The 20671-nt window shown below is 53.4% G+C and overlaps 2 protein-coding genes across 2 annotated transcripts; both read right to left on the bottom strand.

The window, feature by feature from the left end:
* Window positions 1-724: 724 nt before the first annotated feature.
* LOC140251983 (homeobox protein not2-like) lies at window positions 725-3162 on the bottom strand. The gene is made up of 3 exons (XM_072336213.1): window positions 3015-3162; window positions 1597-1805; window positions 725-1381 (listed from the first exon to the last, which is right to left on the bottom strand). Exons 1-3 carry the CDS (start codon window positions 3160-3162, stop codon window positions 1223-1225), a joined length of 516 nt encoding a protein of 171 aa, XP_072192314.1. The 3' UTR covers window positions 725-1222.
* A 7992-nt stretch (window positions 3163-11154) lies between these two features.
* LOC140252003 (homeobox protein Nkx-6.1-like) lies at window positions 11155-13335 on the bottom strand. Its single transcript, XM_072336256.1, has 3 exons — window positions 13125-13335; window positions 11856-12040; window positions 11155-11491 (listed from the first exon to the last, which is right to left on the bottom strand). Exons 1-3 carry the CDS (start codon window positions 13333-13335, stop codon window positions 11249-11251), a joined length of 639 nt encoding a protein of 212 aa, XP_072192357.1. The 3' UTR covers window positions 11155-11248.
* Between the last annotated feature and the right edge of the window lie 7336 nt (window positions 13336-20671).

Raw genomic sequence — 20671 nt, 5'->3', positions numbered from 1 at the left:
CTGGGGACAGCCAGGTGATGCCGAGCCCTGCTGCCCTCTCCCAATCTCATCTTCCCTCTTCAACACGCTGTTTCTTTCTTTATTAAGAAGCAAAGCAAATAAAGAAGCGACGCTTGGCAAAGAAGAAGAAAGCAACATCTAGTTTGTCACCCAGAGGGTGGTGTCACACTAAAACAGGTTGCCCAAGGAGGCTGTGGATGCCCCATCCCTGCAGGCATTCAAGGCCAGGCTGGATGTGGCTCTGGGCAGCCTGGTCTGCTGGTTGAACACCCTGCACATAGCAGGGGGGTTGAAACCAGATGATACTCAGTCCTGACCCCCTCGGAGCCCTCCCACCCACCAGGAATAAGACAACGAGCTGCAGTGTGTGGTTGCAGATGTGCTCGCCAAGCTCTCCAGGTGCTGCTTCCCACTGCACTGCGGTGTATAACGAGGAGAGAAGGGAGCAGCTGCCGTCTGGGCCAGGACCAGCACATCTGGATGAGGGCAGGGGGCCGTCTGACGCAGCAGAGGTGTTGGAGAGCTGCTGGTTTATAACAGCCCCGGTCCCTGCACCTCTGAGAGCTTCAGGAGCCCCTTGTTCCCTGTGCACACCGTGGTGAAGTAAGGCAAAAACACACTGAGTTCTGAAAGGCAAAAGAAAGGCAAGAAGACAGCAAGGCACAGGATAGGAGATGGGGCACTGCTGCTCCAGGGGCAGAGTCAGACCCTGTTTTTGCGTGAATTATATATGAAAATAAATACAAGAAGGATAAGAATGATGCGGGTTGGGAGCAAAGGACTTGTTGCTGTTGTGATCCGACAAAGGAATCAAGGTGACCAGGAGAAACAATCAGAGCCAAATCTCCTCCCAGCACAACTCTCCCTCGTAGGAACACGCAGTCACCTACAACAGGAGCGACCCCATGTTCAGATGCTGCCGTGCTCGCTGCCATCACAGACATGGCCTGACTGTCACCCCAAGCTCTCTATTGGTAAACTGCGCTTCCTAGCACTTTGATAGCAAACGAGATCACACGCTTTGCCACGACGATGGCACCATCAAGCCCAAGAGTTACAACACTGGTTACCAAATAGGGATCTCTACACTTGGATCCTTCTATCCCACCCAGTGGCAGTTTAGCTCAAAACTCTCAGAGCAAGATGTGCCTGCATCCCCAGTACCTCCATCAGGCAGGCATGGCTGAAAACACAACAGTGGCAGCTGCATCCCATCAGCTGCTCAAAGCTCAACATCCACTGTGTCCTCTTCATGCTCCTTGGCATCCGTGGGGCCAGCAGAGGTGGGTTCTATCACCCCAAACTGTGACAGCTTTGCTTTCTTCTGCTCCATGCTCTGCTTCCTCCACTTGATCCTCCGGTTCTGGAACCAGACTTTCACCTATCAGGGAAATGATCTTCAGAAACAAACTGGGAGGAGCAGGAAAAAATCAGATCCAAGGTCTCATTCTGCACAAAGCACCTCCAGAATACTTTAATTTAAGGTATGCATCTGATGCACTCTGCATCAGTTCCTGCTTCACGAAGGAGGAATCCCCACCAACCGACCCCGGATCCCAGCTCATTGCAGCCATGCTCAGCTCCCCCATCCCTTACCTGGGTCTCTGTGAGACGCAATGTTGCAGCCAGGTCCACTCGCTCTGTGCCCACCATGTATTGCTGCTTGAGGAACTCTTGCTCCAGCCTCTCCAGCTGCTCTGGTTTGAAGACTGTGCGGACCCTCTTCATTTTGCAGGGCCCTCCGGACCTCCATGGCACAGCAGGGCCCAATGAGTCAGCCCCTGTGCAGTGAGACAACTCCAGACCTGCAGGTAAGAAGCAGAGATCTAAGGGGTCTGAGTGGCTGAGGCCATTCCTCCAGCCCTGTTGAAGTGCTAAGCCCAACTTATGTGGGCTCTGGCTGAAACCCAAATGCAGCTGCTCTATAACTGTAAGGGGGTTGGGAGGAAGGAGCACCGAAAACAAAAGCAGGGCTTGTCCCTTTGTGGCACTAAGGGACATGGTTTAGTGATGGACTTGGTAGATGGGGTTAATGGTTGGGTTTGGCGATAGTGAAGGTGTTTTCCAATGCATACAATTCCATGCTTCTGTGACAGGAACCACCACCCTCCGCTTTCTGGAAGTCCCTCATCATTGATGTCTAAAGGCTGGGGAAGCTCTGCCCATTCTCAGCCAGCACCAGGAGGATGCTGAAGCTGGCAGCATCCTGCAGGAGAGCTATTCCCAAAGGGACAGGGGAAGGGGATCTTCAGCCCCAGCTCCTTAGGAAAGCCATCATCTCCCTTTCCTGGTCCCTCCATAGGTTGAATGGCCCAACCCTTTCCTTTTGTGCAGGAGTGACTTTGGAGCTGCTCTTTGCCTCTAGCACAGCCCTCTATCTAGTTGTGACCTGATGATAACAATAATTAGCTCATTAACAAACAGCTGTCACGGGACCCTGCTGGCCCCAGACTAAGAGCAGTGCTGCTGAGTTGTCACAGACACCGTGACCCACTTCATTTCGTTAATTAAGGTATAAGTTCTGCACGTGCTTAACGATCTGTGGGCTGGAGACCTGACAGCTTAACAATCCTAATGGCAACTATTTTCAGCTCTCAGATCATTTTACCAGTCACACTTCATCATCCCCCCCCCCCTCTTTTCTGATACTTGGATTCTAGTGAGTGCGATTTCTAACGTGAGTTACTTTGTGGATAGAGATACGGAAATTAACTGCATGTTCCTATCTTTATATCTAATATAGTACATGGAGTAACACATACAGCTGTACGGATGCTGGCTGCTAAAGGAAGTAAGGCACTAAATCGCTGTGCTATGTAACTTAAAAGCTCTCAAACCGGACCAGAGCTCCCCATACAGTTCCCAGCTGTGCTGAGCTGCGGGTTTTACTCCTAATGCTAAAAAGAGACTTCATTTCAAGGGGAAAAAGCACGTTTTTCGATCAGCCCGTCCGTTCCAAACTGCGGGGCTCTCCCACCCCCCGCGCAGCCCCGCACCCCGAACCCGGCGCTCACCTCCTCCCCAACGGCAGCCCCAGCTCCAGGCTCCCGGTCCCGGTATGGGGAGAGGGATATGGGGCGGCTGGCCGGGGGCTGCGGGGCCGGGCCGCTGGGGTTCGGCGAGGAGAGCGTCGATGTAGAAGGGGGTCTTTGGGGGAGGCATGGCCGGCTGGGTGCTGCCGGCCGGCCCGACGGCTTTATATGGGGAGAGGGGAGAGTTGCTATGCAAAGAGAGGGCGGGGGGGGGGCTGCCCCACACCTCCCGGTCCGCGGCGGCACCGAGACAAGACCTCCCCCAAACCCCTCCTTCCGAAACAAGAGTCCCTGAAAGCCCTCCTTCTGAACGGACAGCCCTCCTTCCGAAACGACACCCCAAGGGACAGCCCTCCCATGGAAACGAGAGCCCCCAAAACATCCCAAATAACACCTCTGGGATCATCCCTCTGACCGAAGGCACAACCCTTGGTGCCTCTTCTACCAAAATAACCTCCCAATGCTCCTCCTGAAACAGCACCCCTAAGACCACCTTTCCTAGACCCATCCCAACACCACTCTTTCCACACCGATGTTCCTATGGACACCCCTCCTACCATACCAACACCCACACGGACACCCCCATCTTTCCCCATGGACACCCACACCAACACCCACTCCTTCCCCCATTGACACCCATATCTGTTCCAATTGACCCCCAAAGGGAGAAGTGCAGCTGGCGTGGATATAGGAGCGCGCTCAGCAAACACAGCACTGGGGACACGCAGCCCTGTGTACACAAATATCCCTGCACGTATCTCTGCAAGCACAACGTTCACACCATGAGCTCACTCCGCTATAAGCAAACACAGAGAAATCCCCATAACAGAGCATTTTATGTTAATAAACACAAAACAAGAATCCCCCCCCATGGCTTAATAATCCAGCATTAAGCATCCCTGTGTGCAGGGCGGGCTGTCTGTACCAAACAAATCCTGCTTTAAATCAGGGATCCGTGCCTTTCTCACACACTTTGAAGTTCCTTTTATAGTGAGGCATCTCTATCTGTTAAGCAATTGAAGTCGTGGGACGGTGCCGACATCGCTCCCCCCTGGAAAGGCAGCACTCTGTTGTTGGTTGTGGGGCCTTGGGGAGCAGGATGCCTTCAGGACACAAAGGAGTCCCCTCAGCTTTGCCTTTCAAACACCTTTTCCTCCCGTTTAGCATCCTGCCTTCCACGGCAGCTTGAAAATAAGTGAATAAATACAGCTGCTGCTTTATTGCTCCTTATCCAAACACACAGCCCCAGCCCTGCCGGCATTTAACTCTGTGCTTAATTGAAATCACACGTTCAAAGCTGAGCAAGCAATGAAACCTCTCCCTGAAAAGCCCATGGCCAAGAAAATGATGTAAAGGATTCACAGCTCCTGGCCTGGGTTTGGCTTTGGGTTGCAAAGAAGTTGTGTGGGTTAAAACATACTTAGGTAGGAATTCTTTCTGGCCAATTGTTTTTTCTCTTTATAATGTCACCATAACCCAAGTTGTTTCCCATGGGAAGAGATGTGAGGGGTGCTCTGGGTGTTAAGTCTTTCTTTATAGGATCACTGGAACATAGAACTGTTCAATCACGGAACCATGGAATCATGGAACTGTAGAGTCACTGGATCATAGAATCATGGAATCAAGGAATCATGGAGTCATTGAACCATGGAATCATGGAATCATAGAATCATGGAATCATAGAATCATAGTGTAACTGAATCATAGAATCATGGGATCACGGAGTCTTTGAATCATGGGATCATGGAATCATAGAATCATGGAATCATAGTGTAACTGAATCATAGAATCATGGAATAACATAATCATGGAATCATAGAATCATAGTGTAATTGAATCGTAGAATCATAGAATCATGTAGTCATTAAATCGTGGAATCATGAAATCATGGGATCATTGAATCATAGAATAATAGAATCATGGAGTCATTGAATCATGGAATCACAGGATCATGGATCATGGAGTCACTGAATCATGGAATCGTGGAATCATTGTATCACCGAATCATTGAATCATTGAATGATAGAAATATAGAATCATGGAATCGTTGAATCATAGCGTAATTGAATCATAGAATCATGGATCATGGAATCATAGCATAATTGAATCATAGAATCATGGAATCATAGAACCATTGAATCATGGAACCACTGAATGATAGAATCATGGAATCATTCAATCACTCAATCATAGAATTGTTGAGTCGTTGAATCACTGAACTGTAGAATCACTGAATCATTGAGTCATAGAATCATAGAACCATTGAATCGTAGCGTCACTGAATCACAGAAGCACTGAACTGTACAACGATGGAACCACAGCGTTAAGGAACTGTAGAACCATATAAACATACCATCACCAAATCATACAATGATTGAATCACAGAATCCTTACATCATAAAATCATCAAACTGGAGAATCACAGCATCACAGAATCGTGGAATCACAGGTTGATTTGTACCATCATAACACTGCAGAACTGTGGAATCATAGAGGACCAGAAACATGGAATTGCAGAACCAGAGAAACAAAGAAACACAGGATGATAGAATGGTAGAAGGGAGTGGGTTGGAAGGGAGCTTCAGGATACACTGTGGGGATGAGCAGGGTGGGCAGAGCAGAGGTGGGAGGAAGGACAGAGGGACAGGTGGCCACCAAAGGTGGTTTCCCATCCTGCATCTCCAGCTTGGCGGCCTGTTGACGCACCCTGTTTCCCATTAGTACTGTGTGCTCAGCTAACGCATTTCAGTTAAAAAGCTGGAAATTTTCACTCTCTGGTAATGACTTGGGAAATGTAGCACCCAGCAGCCAGGAGTAGAGGGGCTGCCCGGCGGTGCACGTGAGGTTGAACGGCTCCATCCCATCATCCCACCCCATGTGCTCCGCGGGAAGGAGCCTTGTGCAGGCTCTGAGAAGGGGGAGATGAAAGGACGGATCCTGTTCCTCCCCCCACCCACCCACCCCCTTTTTTTTTATGTTTCCAGTTTTGTTTTTCAAGAGTGCAGAAAATAAAAGGGGAGGGGAAGGAGGGGGGGGGAGAAAAAAAATCCCAACAACAAAACAACAACAACAAAAAAGCCCCCAGCTCTTTGTAAACATCCCCCCTGAGCAAAGGGAAGGGGGTGAAAAGCATTTCCTGATAACTCCATTAAAGAATGAGGCTGCATTAACATTCCAAGTACCTCGACAAGAGATGAAAGTGGGGAACTTGAGCTCAGCCTCTCCTTGCTCCAGATGTTATTATGGGCTCCCTGAAAGGTTTTTTTTATTTCTTTTTTTTTTGCCAAGAGACAAAGATGTTGCCTACTTCAAACGGGGCTAATTGATGCTAATGACTATCAGATAGAGTGGGGGCCCTTGTTCCCCCCTGCAAAGGGAAAAGAGAGAGCGCATTTTACAATCCCCTCATAGAAAAATCCCCCCCTGCTCTTCAAACCGGGTCGCTGCTTTGGGGATTTGTGTCTCTCTCAGGCTGCTGCTTTCTCTCCCTCCTCGGCTCACCCCCCCCTTCATCTTTTCGGTCCCCCTTCTCCTGGGCACCCCGTCGCTCTCACTTGTTTGCCCATGAGAAATTTCACACCTCTCCTCCACCACCCGGCTCCGTCTCCATCCCGCTCCAGCCTTCCCGGTGGGCGAAAGATGGGGCGGAAATATCCCCAAACCCACAGCAAGCAAACGTGAAAACGTGATGGGAGTTTGGCCCGCATTTGTAATCCGGGCTGTGAGTTGTTCCCAAGTGGGAAAATATCATCTCAAAGCAGAGCATCCCGTCTGCAGGGTCCTATGGGGGAGGAGATGGTGCCACGATGTGTTGGCACTCATTATCTGAAGGACGTGGTTAGCAGGCGCTGTGGGGATGGGATGTTGGCTGGACTTGGTGACCCTTAGCAGTGTTTTCCAGCCTTAATGCTTCTATGAGCAGGCACAGTGGGAGGGTGGTTGCTTGGATGGGCGGTTTATGGTTGGACTGGATGCTCTTCGAGGTTTTCTCCAACATTAATGATTCTATGATTCTGCTTCCTATGATTAGGAAATTAGGATAACTATAGGAATTAGGATAACTTGCCCAGCACTGCCACCCTAAGGAGCCTGAACTCCCGACCTCTTGCCTTTTGCTCTTAAAACCCAGCAAAACTGGCTTAGAAACAGGGTGCTGATGGTCAGATTTACCCTCGTGTCAGATTTTTTGCACTGTTTCTCCTCTGCTCACCCAGTTGGGGATGGATGCACACAGAAGGGAAGTGGGGGATGTCCCTACATCATCTGGTTTGCCCCTTCCCAAGCCATATCTCACCAAATCCCATGGGGAGAAGGGAACAGGCCTTTGTCTTCACCACTAAAACGAGGAACGTGAGGTTCTCTCCATTGGCCGCTGAGCTGGTGAAAGCAGCGGTGTGGGAGGAAGGGATGGAGAGGAAGGGACGTGGGGACGTGCTTTCTCCAAGGAAAAGGTGACACATTGCAGCCCGCAGAGCAGACAACCCTGCTCTCCCCTCACCCCCCCCTCACCATCTCCATTCTCATCGCCTTCCTCCAGCCCTGATCCGAATGCAGGCATGCCACCGAGACCCACCCTGCAAGACGCACAAATGCTTTTTGCAAGGGGAGAGAAGGCAGAAGGGCAGCATCCTTCTGCCCTCGGCCCCAGACAGCCAATACACAACCCAGTCCTCCTTCAGACGCCGGCCCCGGCTGCATTGTCAGGTTAATTTGGGGTAATGGCCTGCAAAGCACCTCAGCCCCATCCAGGTCTCATTAGCACTTGATAATGTCAAGCATCCTGAAGAATTACTTCTCCCCCCGCCGGTCCCCGGGGCACGGAGCCGGGGTGTCCCCGTGCTGGGGACATCGCTGCGTGTCTGAGTCCAACACCCCAACCTTTAGCCTCCAATTCCGGGCTGGATGCTGCCCCTTGGAGCACCTCCAGCCCTAAAATCCGCGTCTTCGAGTCCACGTCACCATCAGGCTGACATGGGGAACCCCAACATGCTCCCGATATCCCCGATGGATGCGGTTATTAAGAGCATCTCTAAACCAGGCATTCCAAATTAATTGGGAATTACCAACAAACTGAGGCAGCGCCGACACAGCCCTCAGTGCTGCTCCCTTCAATTATCTTTCCTCCCCGACATTGTTCTCTCCTAATGAGGAGGCTAATGACCAAAGGATGGTTCATAAGTGGTTCCCAGACTCTCCTTGCCCAGGGCAAACACCGTCCACAATAGGATCACAAATTGTAGGGAGAAGCCCCGGCTGATCACATCAGAAACGGTGCAGGGATTTATCTCTCGGCCTTAACAACAACAGTATGTTCTTAATCGCCACTCCAAAGGGACAGCTAGCAGGGGATCTGCCCGGCCTCATCATTAAAAGCTGGCAGCATCTTTGCTAGCGCTGCCCCTTTGTTCATCTTTCATTATCCCAATGCTTCGGCCCCGTTAATTCCCCTCCATCTTATTAAATCAATAGAGAGGGAGGGGGGAAGGATGGGGCAGCTCAGGGGCCGGGTCCTTCAAGGGATCTCGGCGGGGATACGAGGAGTTGGGCTGATGGGGTGAGGCTGCATTTTCCTATATCTCTCCCCTTGCAGAATAGGGAAACTGAGGCATGAAAGCATGGCAACCCCGAGATGTTGCAGCCTCCTGGGGTGCTTTATCTGCCTGCTGATCCCGCAGCTCCTATAAGATCCCCTTCTGCCATTTATCACACCCCATTGGGACTGGATGGAGCTGATGCAATCAAGGTTTTAAACAAAATCAGCTGCGTTGGGTTTTTGTCTTGTTGGGAACCCATTTGCAGAAGGTTGGGATGTTGCCATGCACAGAGGTGAGGAAGGAGCCGGGATCAGGAGAGCAGAGAGGTGACCCAGTCCATATCCAAAAGGGACCAATGGCACAACCTTAGGATGGAATGGTCCTGGTGCAGGGTTTCTTGCTGCGGGATGAATCCCCACCTTAGGAATGTGACTCCTAAATGCAGAGGTTTGACCCACTACAGCCCTTGAGCTCATCGCATTCCCATGCAGCTCACCCCACTTTGCCCCTATTTTCATGTACCAGCCAGGCACTACTTCCCAGCTGAGCTTAATGCTGTGTGTGAGTCAGTGCCTTCTCTCTTAGCCTGATGTGATTCAAGCCCAGGCTGGAAATGGATCCGTGGCACAGAGAATTGGTGACCCAGCACATAGAAGGGGGTTGAAACCAGATGATCGTCGTGGTCCTTTTTAACCCTGGATCATTCTAGGATTCCGTGTCCCATTGTGAGCTCAGGGTGATTCCACCCCAGAAAACTGCACTCGAAGGGACACGGAGCCCATTCCTCCTTTACTTCCTTGGGCAGGTGGAGCTGCTGGCAGCCCCCGGTGGCTCTATTTGATGTTTCAATCGGGAATGAAAGGGGAGGGAGAAGTGGGGGGAAATGCTCCCTGACCATTTAACAAGATTACAAGATGAGACAGAGCTGGGCAATGTGCGTGGCCGTCCCCAGCGCCGCGGCCCCTCCGAGGCACGCCATAATCCCATTTAGCAACCCCCTTCAAAAACAGGGAGAGAGGAGACGGCAGATGAGGAAAGAAGGGCTGCCATCTTGGGAAAGGGACACAAACGTGCCCAAGATATGAGGATTTGGGGGAGGCTGGTGGCTGTTCCAGCATCTTACAGGCTCTACACCGTGTCTGTCCGTGTCGCCCTGTGCTCAGCAGGAGTAATCCTGGCAGGAAGGACATTGGGGGGTGGGGGTGGTGGTATGGGGATTATCCACCCGATTATCTCTCCTGCTATCTCTGCTCCTCTCCCATCCCACGACACAGTCACCCATTTGCACCTATTCAGCCCTATTCGCAGTCCGGAGTTGCACATCCCTCCCCAATCATCCTTCCATTCCCTCCTGTCCATATGCAAACTGTGCTGCTCTGGGCAAATCCACGGCCCCAAATCAGTGCGGCCCCAAATCAGTGCATCCACCTGTCTTGCACGGAGCCCCGACTCATCTACCTGCACCAGGAGAGATTTGCTCCAGCAGGCTCAATATTGCAACCCTGATCACCTTTATCCCCCTAATAAAGCCTCTCAGTTTTCACTGCCTTGTAATTAGCTGCCATCCCACTGGAAACCAACTCTTCCATTTCGGAGCAGCTCAGGGATATGCAGCACTGGGAAAGGATTGGGGGGGACTCTTTGGGTGAGGGGCTGCTTTAGATGCAGCCAAAGTGCTTCATTACTGCACAGCTGGGGAAGGCCTGTATCAAGGCTCAGTCCCAGATGAGATGATCCCAGATTCTCCGAGCTCTCAGATCATTCTCCTCTATTTCCCATAGCAGGTTTGATCCCAACCTTTATTATAAGCACGAGGAACATTTCTACCCTCCTCCAGAAACCATCAGATCTGGTTCGTCCCATCCCCACCATCACAACAGCTGCCTTGTTGTCCTGCAGCTCCAGCCCCTCCTCACCCTGAGGACCTTAAAAACATATTAATTAAACAAGTAATTGCTGTGGGGTTTGTGGGGGGGGAGGCAGCCCAGCACCCATCCATCCCACAGCAGGTGTGAGAAGGGAGCTGAGCACCGAGCACCCACCTGGAGAACAGCCCACTCTTAAAGCAGGCTGGGAATTAAAGGTGTCCTGAGAACCACGTAACCCCCTCAATCAGCTCAGCCCCCAGCTGAGCGATATCAAAACATCCCCATAAAACCCCCGTTGTCTCGGGGATGATTGCAATAAACCCAGCGGTGTGTGAGATTAGTGGGTTAAACCCGCTGGCTCACCGGGCTCAGTCAGACATGGGAAGACATGAGCACAGTTTGGGCTCTTTGAGAGCTGCCGGCTAATCCTGGCCCTAAAAAACAAAGCCAAAACAAAGGGCAGCTTCCATCACATCTCCATCCATCGTCCCTTTTTCCTTCATCTTCCCCAGTTCATCACCTTCTCCATCCTTTATCTCTCCATCCACTGTCTCCCCATCCCCTTGCATAGCCCCTTTCTCCCACCTAGGAAGTAAAAGGGAGACCAGACAGACAGATAAGCCATGGGACAGAGGGACAACATGAAGCCCTGAGCTTTTCCTTTAAACCAAGAGTTGCATAAATAATTTATTTTCGCACTGCAAAAATAACCCACTCCCTGTATATATTAAGATACCCTCATTGCCAGCTATGATACATTCAACATATAATACACACAAAAAAGAAACCCAATAGCCCTGGTGGGTCAGGCAGCTCAGCAGCACTTGGCCACAGTCTGTGCAGAGGAAGGTGCAGCCCCTGAGCCCAGGGTTGAGCCCGTGTCCTCCTGGAGGTCCTCAGCCCTCATTGGGCAGTCCTTGTCCTCATCACCACGGTGGCTTTGGGAGTCAGGGCTCCTCTGTGGGGTGGTCAGGCCCATCTTGGCCAGCTTGGCTTGCTGCTGTTCCAGGCTTTGCTTTCTCCATTTGATCCTTCGGTTTTGGAACCAGACTTTCACCTTCGGAAGAAATGAAGATTGGTTTTGAAACTCATGGAGCTCAAGGTCCCACAGTGCCCAGGACCCTACAATAAGCCCTCATAGCCCACAGCTTCATCATCCCCTGACCAGTAAGTGTCCCCCCTGCCACGCTCTGTCCCCAGCATGGACACAAACTGCCATCCAGGAGCTGACCTCATACAGATAAGCTGCAACCAAGACCCAAGTTCAAGTTGGATGCAAGCCCAACCCTTCCATACAATACGAGGATAACCACTCCGTGACTCAGTTTCCCCAATGACAACAACATGGCAGCCTCCCATCCCTTTCATATAAAGCACCAGCAATCACTTGGAAGCCCCCCCACACACCTCCCAGATCTCACCTGCTCCTCGGTGAGGTGCAATGCAGAGGCAAGCAGGCACCTCTCCGTGCCCACCATGTACTGCTGCCGGGCAAACTCCTTCTCCAGCCGTGCCAGTTGGTCACTGGTGAAGATGGTGCGCACCCGCTTGGCTTTGCCAGCCTTGGTTTTAAAGATGGGGAAGCAGCATTTGGAGAGCAGGAAGCCTGAAGGTGAGAGAGAACAGTGGTCAGGAGGAAAGGGGTCGATACAGGGGGACAGGAGCTCTTGGAGTGGAGGGTTCCCCCATGGAAGAGGCAGAAGGGGTCTCTTAGGATGGGGGTCCCCATTTGGAGAAGATCTCTTGGGAGAGGTGGACCCTCTTGGAAGGGATCACCTCGAAGAGGTGGGGAGGAGGTCCACCATTTGGAGATGTCCCCATGGGAAAGGTGGACAAGGGTCCTCCTCCTGGAAGAGATTCCCTTAGAACGGGGATCCGCATTGGAGCAGGAGACTAAAGTCCCATACACCGAGAGGTAGAAGGAGGTCCCCATTCAGAGGCGACCCTATGGGAGAAATAGAATGAGTTCCCCATTTGGAGGTTTCCCTATGGGAGAGATGGACAAGGGTCCCTCCTGGACAGGTGGATTAATTGCCCACAGTTGGAGATGTCCCTAAATGAGAGATGAAACGAGGTCCCTCCCCTAAACCAGTATCAAATCAAAAGCGATCCTATGAGTGGAAGGAGATCCCCATTCAGAAATGTCCCCATCGGAGAGCTGGAAAAGGGTCCCATTAGGTGAGGTTGGAGCCTCCTGGAAAGAGCTTCCCATTTGGAGGTGTCTCCGTGGGACTTTTGGACTGGAGTCCCATCTGGAGAGGTGGATGTAAATCCCCAGTTGGAGATGTCACTATAGGAAGGGTCCTGCTTACAGAACTGGTCTGCATTTAGAGGTGACCCTACAGGAGAAGTTTCCCTTGAGAAGGACTTTCCCAATTGAGTGGGTCCCCTTGGGGGAGGTTAGGGTGGACAAGGGTACCCTGGGGAAGTCGGAGATCCCCCATTTGGAGACGTCCCTATGGGAAAGGCAGCCAAAAGCCCCACCTGGAGAGGTGGATTAAAGTCCCCGGTAGAAAAAGGACAAGGCAGACAGATCCCTCCTGGAAAGGTGGAGAAAGCCCCTGGCTGAGGTGTTCCTATGGGAAACGTGGACACGGGTACCCTGAGGAAAGGTGGAAGAAGGTCCCCTTTTGGAGACGTCCCCATGGATGAGGTTTTCCCTTCGGAGTTCCCCGCAGCCCCGGCCCTACCTGTGGCTCCGAGGCGAGCAGCCCAGGCGGGCGGGGGTCCGCAGCAAGCAGCGCACAGCGGCCCGGGAGGTGCCCCCCAATGCGGCAACGGCGGCAGCGGAGGGGTCGGTGGTGGCGGCGGTGCCGGAGGGGGAGAGGAGCGTCCGAGCAGCGCTGCGATAGTGAAGGCCTGGCCGGGCCGAGCGGGGGGCGGAGGGGCCGGGGGCGGCATGGCGGGGTGGGCTCGGGGCTGCGCCGCCCGCTTTTATAGGGCCGGGAATGGGAGCGGGGTGGGGTGGGGGGGGGAGGATGGGATGGGATGGGATGGGGAGGGCGGGGACCGCCCCGACGGCACCTCCCGATGGCCGCCCGGGCTGCGCCCTCCGTGTGTTGGTACTGAAAGGGCACAGCCCCCAGAGCTGTGGGTTTAGCCCCATTCTGTGGCTCTATATTCCCGGACATCCCAATGTGTCCCACCTCCAAACCAGCCGTCCTCCTACAGGCGGAGGGGTTCCCTCTCTCCGACCCCCAGTTTGCTGCACTCGTTTTTTGGGGGGGGACGGAGCTGAACCTGATGCCATCGAGGCAAAGGGATGAGACCAGGGACTCACGGGGATGCGGTGGCAAAGGGACCCATGGATGCCATTCCCTTTCCCCCCCCCCCCCCCCCCAACCCAGATCTCACCCCAGCCCCCCCCAGCCCCTCTGTCAGAGCCCTGCTGATGGGATTCAGATGGTCATTAAGGGCTGAGATGCTTAAAACCGAGCGGCTTTTCCTAATGAGCTGGGAAAAGTCACACCTCGGCCCGGCCCGGCAGGGAGCGAGTCCCGGTCAAAGGACAGCACCGGGCTCTGTGCTTTATGGGGGAGGAAATGGGGCGCGGGGGGGTCGGGGGCATTGGGCCCCACAGGTGCTATTTGAACCCCCCCAACCCCCTTTGCTTGGCTTTCCCGATGGAGTTATTTATACCCTGTGTTGGGCACGGCAATGGGACGGGTGGGCGATGGCTCTGTGTATTTGATAGCAAAATAAGGCCATGCTCCCCAACTTATCCCACGGGGCAGCACCCCACAACCGAGGGGCAAATAAAGGCCCTGGGGGTCCGAGATGAAAGGGCAGCAGATTTACCGTTATTAGTTCCTAATGATGGCCTTGAAAGGGCAGAGACAAAGAAGGCAGGAGGCTCCCTCGTGTTTGGATGGGAGGCGCTTCCCTTTTTTATGCCCTTTTTCCTCTCCTTCCTAGCAGAGCTGTGTGATGGCACTCAGCAAACAACCCCACGGCCCCAAACTGGACCACCCCCCCCCCCCCCTCCCCTTCCCCTGTGTTCCTTTTAGGTTGATGGCATCCGGGGTTGGGATGTGGTGGACATGGGAGCAAAAAGTGGGGACGTTGGTTCCCAATGGGACGGGTTGGAGGGATTGAAATCCCACTGAGGGTTGGGGTGGAATGTAGGATGTTTGGAGGGGTGAGGGCTGATGTGATGCAGTGAGGACCCAGCTGAGAATTGGGATCGCACCTGGATTGCTCCTCGGTAATCCCCAGCCCCAAGGCCCTGCTGGCAGAAGAGGAAGCTCCTGAGCTAATTAATAACAATGCTGCTCATTAGGCTCAGGCTTGGCTGTCTGGGTGCGGTGTGGATTGCACGTCTGCATGCCAGCAGTGGGGCTTCCAACATCACCCCCTGTGCAGGGGTCACCGTCCCCCCTCCATCCTTGTGTCCCTTGCCCTACAGTGTCCCATTGCCCACCATCGATCCTTCACTCTGCACACAAAAATCCCTTCACATCCCCACGGTTCCCAATTCACCACCGTACTGGGAACCTGCGGACACCCCCATTTTGGAGGGTTTTGGGGGGAGAAATCAGCGCTTTGAACCCATTCAGCTGAAATTAGTGGGTGAAACAGAGTGTTTGGATGCCCACTGCCATCAAGTGGCGGAGGAGAGTCTGCCCCACGCTGGTGCTTTATGGCCTTTTAGAGCTGTCTTGTGGACTTCGTGGCTCAGGATAGGTTAGTGGGCATCCCACTTTATGGGCATCCCAGTTAGTGGGGTCCTGGTTAGGGAGGCACATTGGTTATGGGCTTTCCAGTTGATGACCCTTCCAGTTGGCCAGATCCCATTGAACGGGGCCTCCTGTTGATGAGCATCCCAGTCAGAGCATTGCGGCTTATAGAGATCCCAGTTAACAGCCGTTCCATTTAACACCAGTCCCAGTCTGTAGGATCTCAGCTGAGGATCCCAGTTAGCAGGAATCCCAGTTAACGGGCTGTTGGTAAGCGGGGATCCAAGATACTGGAGATCCCAGCCTGTGGCTTCCTGTTTATCAGGATCCCAGCTGGGAAACATCTCAGCTAAAGGGCTCCTGATTTGAAGGATGCTGGTTAGTGGGGTTCCAGTTAATTAGGATCCCAGTTAATGACCATCCCAGTTAGAGGGTAGACAAGTAATAGGATTCCAGTTAATGAACGTCCCAGTTAATGGGAATCCCAGTTAGGAGGGATCCCAGTTGGTGAATGTCTCAGTTAGAGGGTAGCCAAATAGATGGGGTCCCAGTTAGTGGGAATCCCAGTTAGGAGGGATCCCAGTTAATGAGCATCTCAGTTAACGAGCATCCTGGTTAGGAGGGAACCCGGTTAATAAGCATCTCAGTGAGAAGGGTCCCAGTTAATGGGATCTCGATTAGTGGACATCCCAATAGGTGGGGTCCCAGTTAGTGGGTATTCCAGTAACCCCATGGGTGAGCATTCCAGCAATAGGGGTTAGCGAGCAATCCGGTTAGCAAGGAACCCAGTCAGCGTGTATTGCAGTTCAGGAGCATCCCAGTCAGTGAGCATTCCAATTAGTGGGGTCTCACTTAATGAACATGCCGGTTATTGGGGATCCCGTTTAGCGGGGATGGATGTTGGCAAAGGTTCCCGTTAGGAGAGATCCCATTCCATTCAGGTCGCGGCCGTTCCCCCTCTGTCCGCCAGAGGCCACTGCCCGACCGCGCAGTGATACGGAGCAATGGGCTGCGACAGAGGGAGGGGACACATTGGGGAGGGGGGACACCCAACGAGGGGACACTGGGATGCACTGGGATGGGACACACCGGGACGGGACAGCCTGGGATGGGACACTGTGCTGGAACACACCGGGATGGGATGGCTGGTGAGGTTTCTCCTATGTGGGTAGAGGGGTCCCCATGTGTTGGGTGCCACTGTTGGCCATGTGCAGCCTGGCTGAGCTTCCAAGTGGCACCAAATGGCTGAGGAGCATCCCAAGGAGAAACCCAAGGACGTGTGTGTCCCCCTCCCCACAGGACAGCATTCCAAGGGTGGGGGACAGACCAAAATAGAGGTCTCTGATCGCATACTAAGGGCACAAATAGGGGCTCTGATCACCAGATGGGGCTGGGTCCTGTCCCAAAACCCCACTCAAAGTGTGGGGCTCCAGCAAAGCCATGTTGGCCAAATGTCTCACATGTTACCTGTCCCAACGCTGGTTGAATTTAACCCAACACCAAATGGGACGGCATCTAGGATGCAGCCAGCTCCAAAAAGCATCAACCAGCCCCAAAGAGATGCACCACCCAACGGGTGGCACCAGCTTGGGGCTATGAGTCATAGAATGGCTTGGGTTGGAGGTGACCCCAAAACTCGTCAAGTTCCTCATGGGATGGCTGAGATTTGCCTTATGGGAAAGCAGCTTCGCTCTACCATTCGGGGTCCCAAAAGGAGAAAGGGGGGGGGGGGTACCCCCACCCCATCTATCCAGGGGGGGGACCCCCACCCCATCCATCCACGTGGTTTGGAATGTCAAAAGCAGTGTCATTGCCAAACCCGGAGCCGCCGGTGGAATTGATGGCAGCGGATTGCCTCTTCTGTTTGTCAATGAAGGGCGGCCAAACCCCCGGCCCCGTTAATCTCCCTTACAATTGCAGTTTGCTGTGCAAACAGCTTTGGGGGCAGCGCGGGGGGCTGCATGAGAAACGTGGTATTTGGGGGCATTGTGGGTAAGCCAGCGGGCGGACGGCGGCATCGCTAACAGCGGATTGAAGCGATTGGGAAGCAATTGCCCTTCAATAACCCTAATCCTCGGCCGTGAATGGGGTTTTTAACTCCGGACATTATTCCCCGCATTATGATCTATTGATTGACTTTTAGGAAGGGTAATAAAGGGATGGGATTTGGGTTCATCGCGTGGGCTGAGTCCCGAGGGAAAAGAAGGGAAGGTTTCGGGCTCGGTATGGGGATGTGGGGACCGTTGTGGGATATGGGGTTCAATGTGGGATTTTGGGGTCATCGTAGGGGTCAACCTCATGGATTTGGGGTTGGGATATGGTGGAGAAACCCCATTTAGTCCAGGCGCAACGGGGATGGGGACACAGCAGCACCTCCAGGAAGGTCAATGGGACATCGCCAACATAGAATAACAGCATTCCTCCTATTTTCCACCCTGAGATGAACGATAAAGGATCCACCCCATCTCCAGCACCTGATAACGCCTCCAGTCCTCCCCACAGCTCTGGGAATGCCAGTCCAGGTGCCTCCCTCCCAACCTTGGATGTCTTTGGGGTCTTTCTTCCCCCTCTCTTCCTTCTTTCCCTCCTTCCTCCCCCCTCTTTCCTTTTTCACTTCGAAACTGGAAATGCCCCCGGAGCTACAAACAATGCACAATAAAAGCAAAATCATCTTTTAGTCAAAATAGGCAGACGGCGCTCGCAGCCAACTTTCAAATTAGCATTTTGAGGGCAAATATGCAACCAATTTGAGATAATGAGGGCTGATTATTCAATCCAATGAATGTTAAATAGGCGGCGAAGGCGCCCTCTCCTTATCTCCCCAGCTTTCCATTTCTTTTTATTGTATTTTATTTTGAGTCGTTTCACATTTGAACTCTTTATTTGTTTTAACTCCAACCTTCCCTCCTGGCCAACCTCTCCTTCCCTTCCTTCCCTCCCCCCCTGCCCTTGGGGGGCAACAGCTGCTCTGCAGATGGGTCTGGCTGGAGCCCCCAAATGGGGGCACATTGCAGCTTGAGCCCCCTGGAACTTCACCCCATGCAAACACCAAGTCTTTGCCCCATAGAACTGCAATTGCCATTGAGTCACATCGATGTTATTTCGTGCCCTCTATATAAATGCAATTCCTTTGCCTCACCTACGCGGGATTTCTTTGCCCTAAGTGCTATTTCTTCACACCCACGTGAGTGCAATTGCTTTGCCCCTATGGAAACGCCATTGCATCGCCCCACATAAATGCCATTGCTTTGCCCCACGATGAGGGATGTCCCCCCCTGCTTCACGCACCTCAATGTCCCCATTGGGATGAGTGACACCTCCACGGGTGTCACCCACCACCCAATGACTTTCCCAGCCCAAGGGATGCCGTAACGATAACGAACCCAGGGGTAATTAAAAACCAAAAACCACCTATAAATGCAAAAGCGGAAGGAAACGGGCAACGCCAGAGGTGGGGACGGAGCAAAGGGAAAGATAATCAGAGGGAAAAGGAGGGGAAAGCAATCAGGGTTGGGGAGCGGGGAGGCAGATGCTGTGCAGGGATAAGCGGCGGAGCAGCGCGGGGCAGCAGCGGCTCCGGAGCTATAATTGCATTCATTGCGGCGCGGCCGCGATAAGAAATTCCCCTTGTGCCAATGCTGTTTGTTTCCCCGTTGGATGCATATTTATTGGGGATTTGAATAGGGACAGAAGCTGGAATAGGTGCGAAGGGTTCGCAGCCCTGTGTCCCCACTGTGTCCCCAGCGTGTCCTCATCGTGTCTCTATTGCGTCCCCATCATGTCCCCACTGTGTCTCCATCATGTCTCCATTGTGTCCCTATTATCTCCCCACTGCGTCCCCACCATCACATCCCCATTGTGTCCCCATTATGTCCATACTGTGTCCCCATCATGTCCCAGTTGTGTCCCTATCATGTCCCTTCCACGTCCCCACCATGTTTCCAGTGTTCTCATTGTGTTCCCACCATGTCCCTACCATGTCATGTCCCTATCATGTTCCCACTGTGTCCCCATGTCTCTGTCACTCTGTGTCCCCATTATGTCCTTACTGTGTCCCCATCATTTCCCTTCCATGTCCCCACCATGTCTCCGCAGTGTTCTCATTGTGTTCCCATCATGTCCCCATTGTGTCCCATCATGTCCCTATAGTATCCCCACCATGTCCTCACTGTGTTTCCATCATGGCCTCATTGTGTCCCTATTGTGTCCCCACCGTGTCCCCAATGTTCCCTGCCATATCTCTACCGTGTCCCCACAGTATTTCCATCATGTCCCTATTGTGTCCCCACCGTGTCTCCATCACATCCCCATCACGTCCCCACTGTGTCCCTACCATAGCACCATTATGTCCCCACTGTGTCCCCATCATATCCACATCACGACCCCATTGCATCCCCACTATTTTCTCCCTGTGTCCCCACTACATCCCTATGACATCCCAACTGTGTCCCTATTGTGACTCTATTGTGTTCCCATTGTGTCCCCATAGGGTCACTACTGTGTTCCCATCATGTCCCCTTTGTGTCCTGACCATCTCCCCACTGTTTTCTCCCTGTGTCTCCACCACATCCCCATTACATCCCAAGTGTGTCCCAATTGTGTCCCCATTATGTCCCTACCATAGCCCCATTATGTCCCCACTGTGTCCCCATCATGACCTCATTGTGTCCCCACTGTTTTCACCCTGTGTCCCCACCACATCCCCATCACATCCCAGCTGTGTCCTCACTGTGTCCCCATAGGGTCCCCATAGTGTCCCCATAGGGTCACTACCGTGTCCCCATCGCATCCCCGTTCTGTTCCCACCCCACCCCGCCGTGTCCCCGCAGCGGAGCAGAACGCCGATGGTGCTGATAGAGCAGCGCTGCCGCCCCGCTGCACTGACCCACCCCCCTCCCTTATCTCAATGGCATCGCCGTGCGATAACAGCCGGAGGGCTCCGAGTTGCAGCGCCGGGCTGTGACCTTGGGAACAGCGCATGGATGCAGCCACGTGCACGCGCATATAGGCACACAGATGCACGCGCACGCAGGTGCACACCCTGCAGCAAACATCACTCGCGGTGCTTCTCCCGCTCCCATCCCACAACGCTCTGCAGTGCAAACCGCGTGCAGCTGGGACGCTTTGCAGCACGGTGCATGCACAGCAAGGTGCAGGACAGCACGGTGCATGCACAGCAAGGTGCAGGACAGCACGGTGCGTGCACAGCAAGGTGCAGGACAGCACGGTGCATGCACAGCAAGGTGCTGGACAGCACGGTGCATGCACAGCAAGGTGCAGGACAGCACGGTGCATGCACAGCAAGGTGCAGGACAGCACGGTGCATGCACAGCACGGTGCAGGACAGCACGGTGCATGCACAGCAATGTGCAGGACAGCACGGTGCATGCACAGCAAGGTGCAGGACAGCAGCACGCCGTGCGCCACGTGCGCGCTCCCGCAAAGCCCGGCGCGTTCACGGCTCCGCGCGGAGGGGGGCGTGGATTTGGAGGAGGGGGCGTGGCCTCCGCAAGAAGGGGGCGTGGCTTCCATTACGTGGGCGTGGCTTAATACGGGGTCGT

This window comes from Excalfactoria chinensis, chromosome 4 (genome assembly GCF_039878825.1).
Source record: "Excalfactoria chinensis isolate bCotChi1 chromosome 4, bCotChi1.hap2, whole genome shotgun sequence".
Taxonomy (NCBI): domain Eukaryota; kingdom Metazoa; phylum Chordata; class Aves; order Galliformes; family Phasianidae; genus Excalfactoria; species Excalfactoria chinensis.
The sequence above is the reverse complement of the archived record's forward strand: the minus strand, read 5'-3'. Positions and strand labels throughout refer to the sequence as shown.

What these genes read in the sequence shown, in the direction of transcription:
- LOC140252003 (XM_072336256.1), bottom strand. Translation starts at nt 13,335, where the DNA reads ATGCCGCCCCCGGCCCCTCCGCCCCCCGCTCGGCCCGGCCAGGCCTTC. An exon ending in TGCTCGCCTCGGAGCCACAG is followed by an intron (nt 12,041 to 13,124) that starts GTAGGGCCGGGG and finishes TCTCACCTTCAG; the next exon opens with GCTTCCTGCTCTCCAAATGC. An exon ending in TGCACCTCACCGAGGAGCAG is followed by an intron (nt 11,492 to 11,855) that starts GTGAGATCTGGG and finishes TTTCTTCCGAAG; the next exon opens with GTGAAAGTCTGGTTCCAAAA.
- LOC140251983 (XM_072336213.1), bottom strand. Translation starts at nt 3,162, where the DNA reads ATGCCTCCCCCAAAGACCCCCTTCTACATCGACGCTCTCCTCGCCGAA. An exon ending in GGGCTGCCGTTGGGGAGGAG is followed by an intron (nt 1,806 to 3,014) that starts GTGAGCGCCGGG and finishes TCTTACCTGCAG; the next exon opens with GTCTGGAGTTGTCTCACTGC. An exon ending in TGCGTCTCACAGAGACCCAG is followed by an intron (nt 1,382 to 1,596) that starts GTAAGGGATGGG and finishes TTTCCCTGATAG; the next exon opens with GTGAAAGTCTGGTTCCAGAA.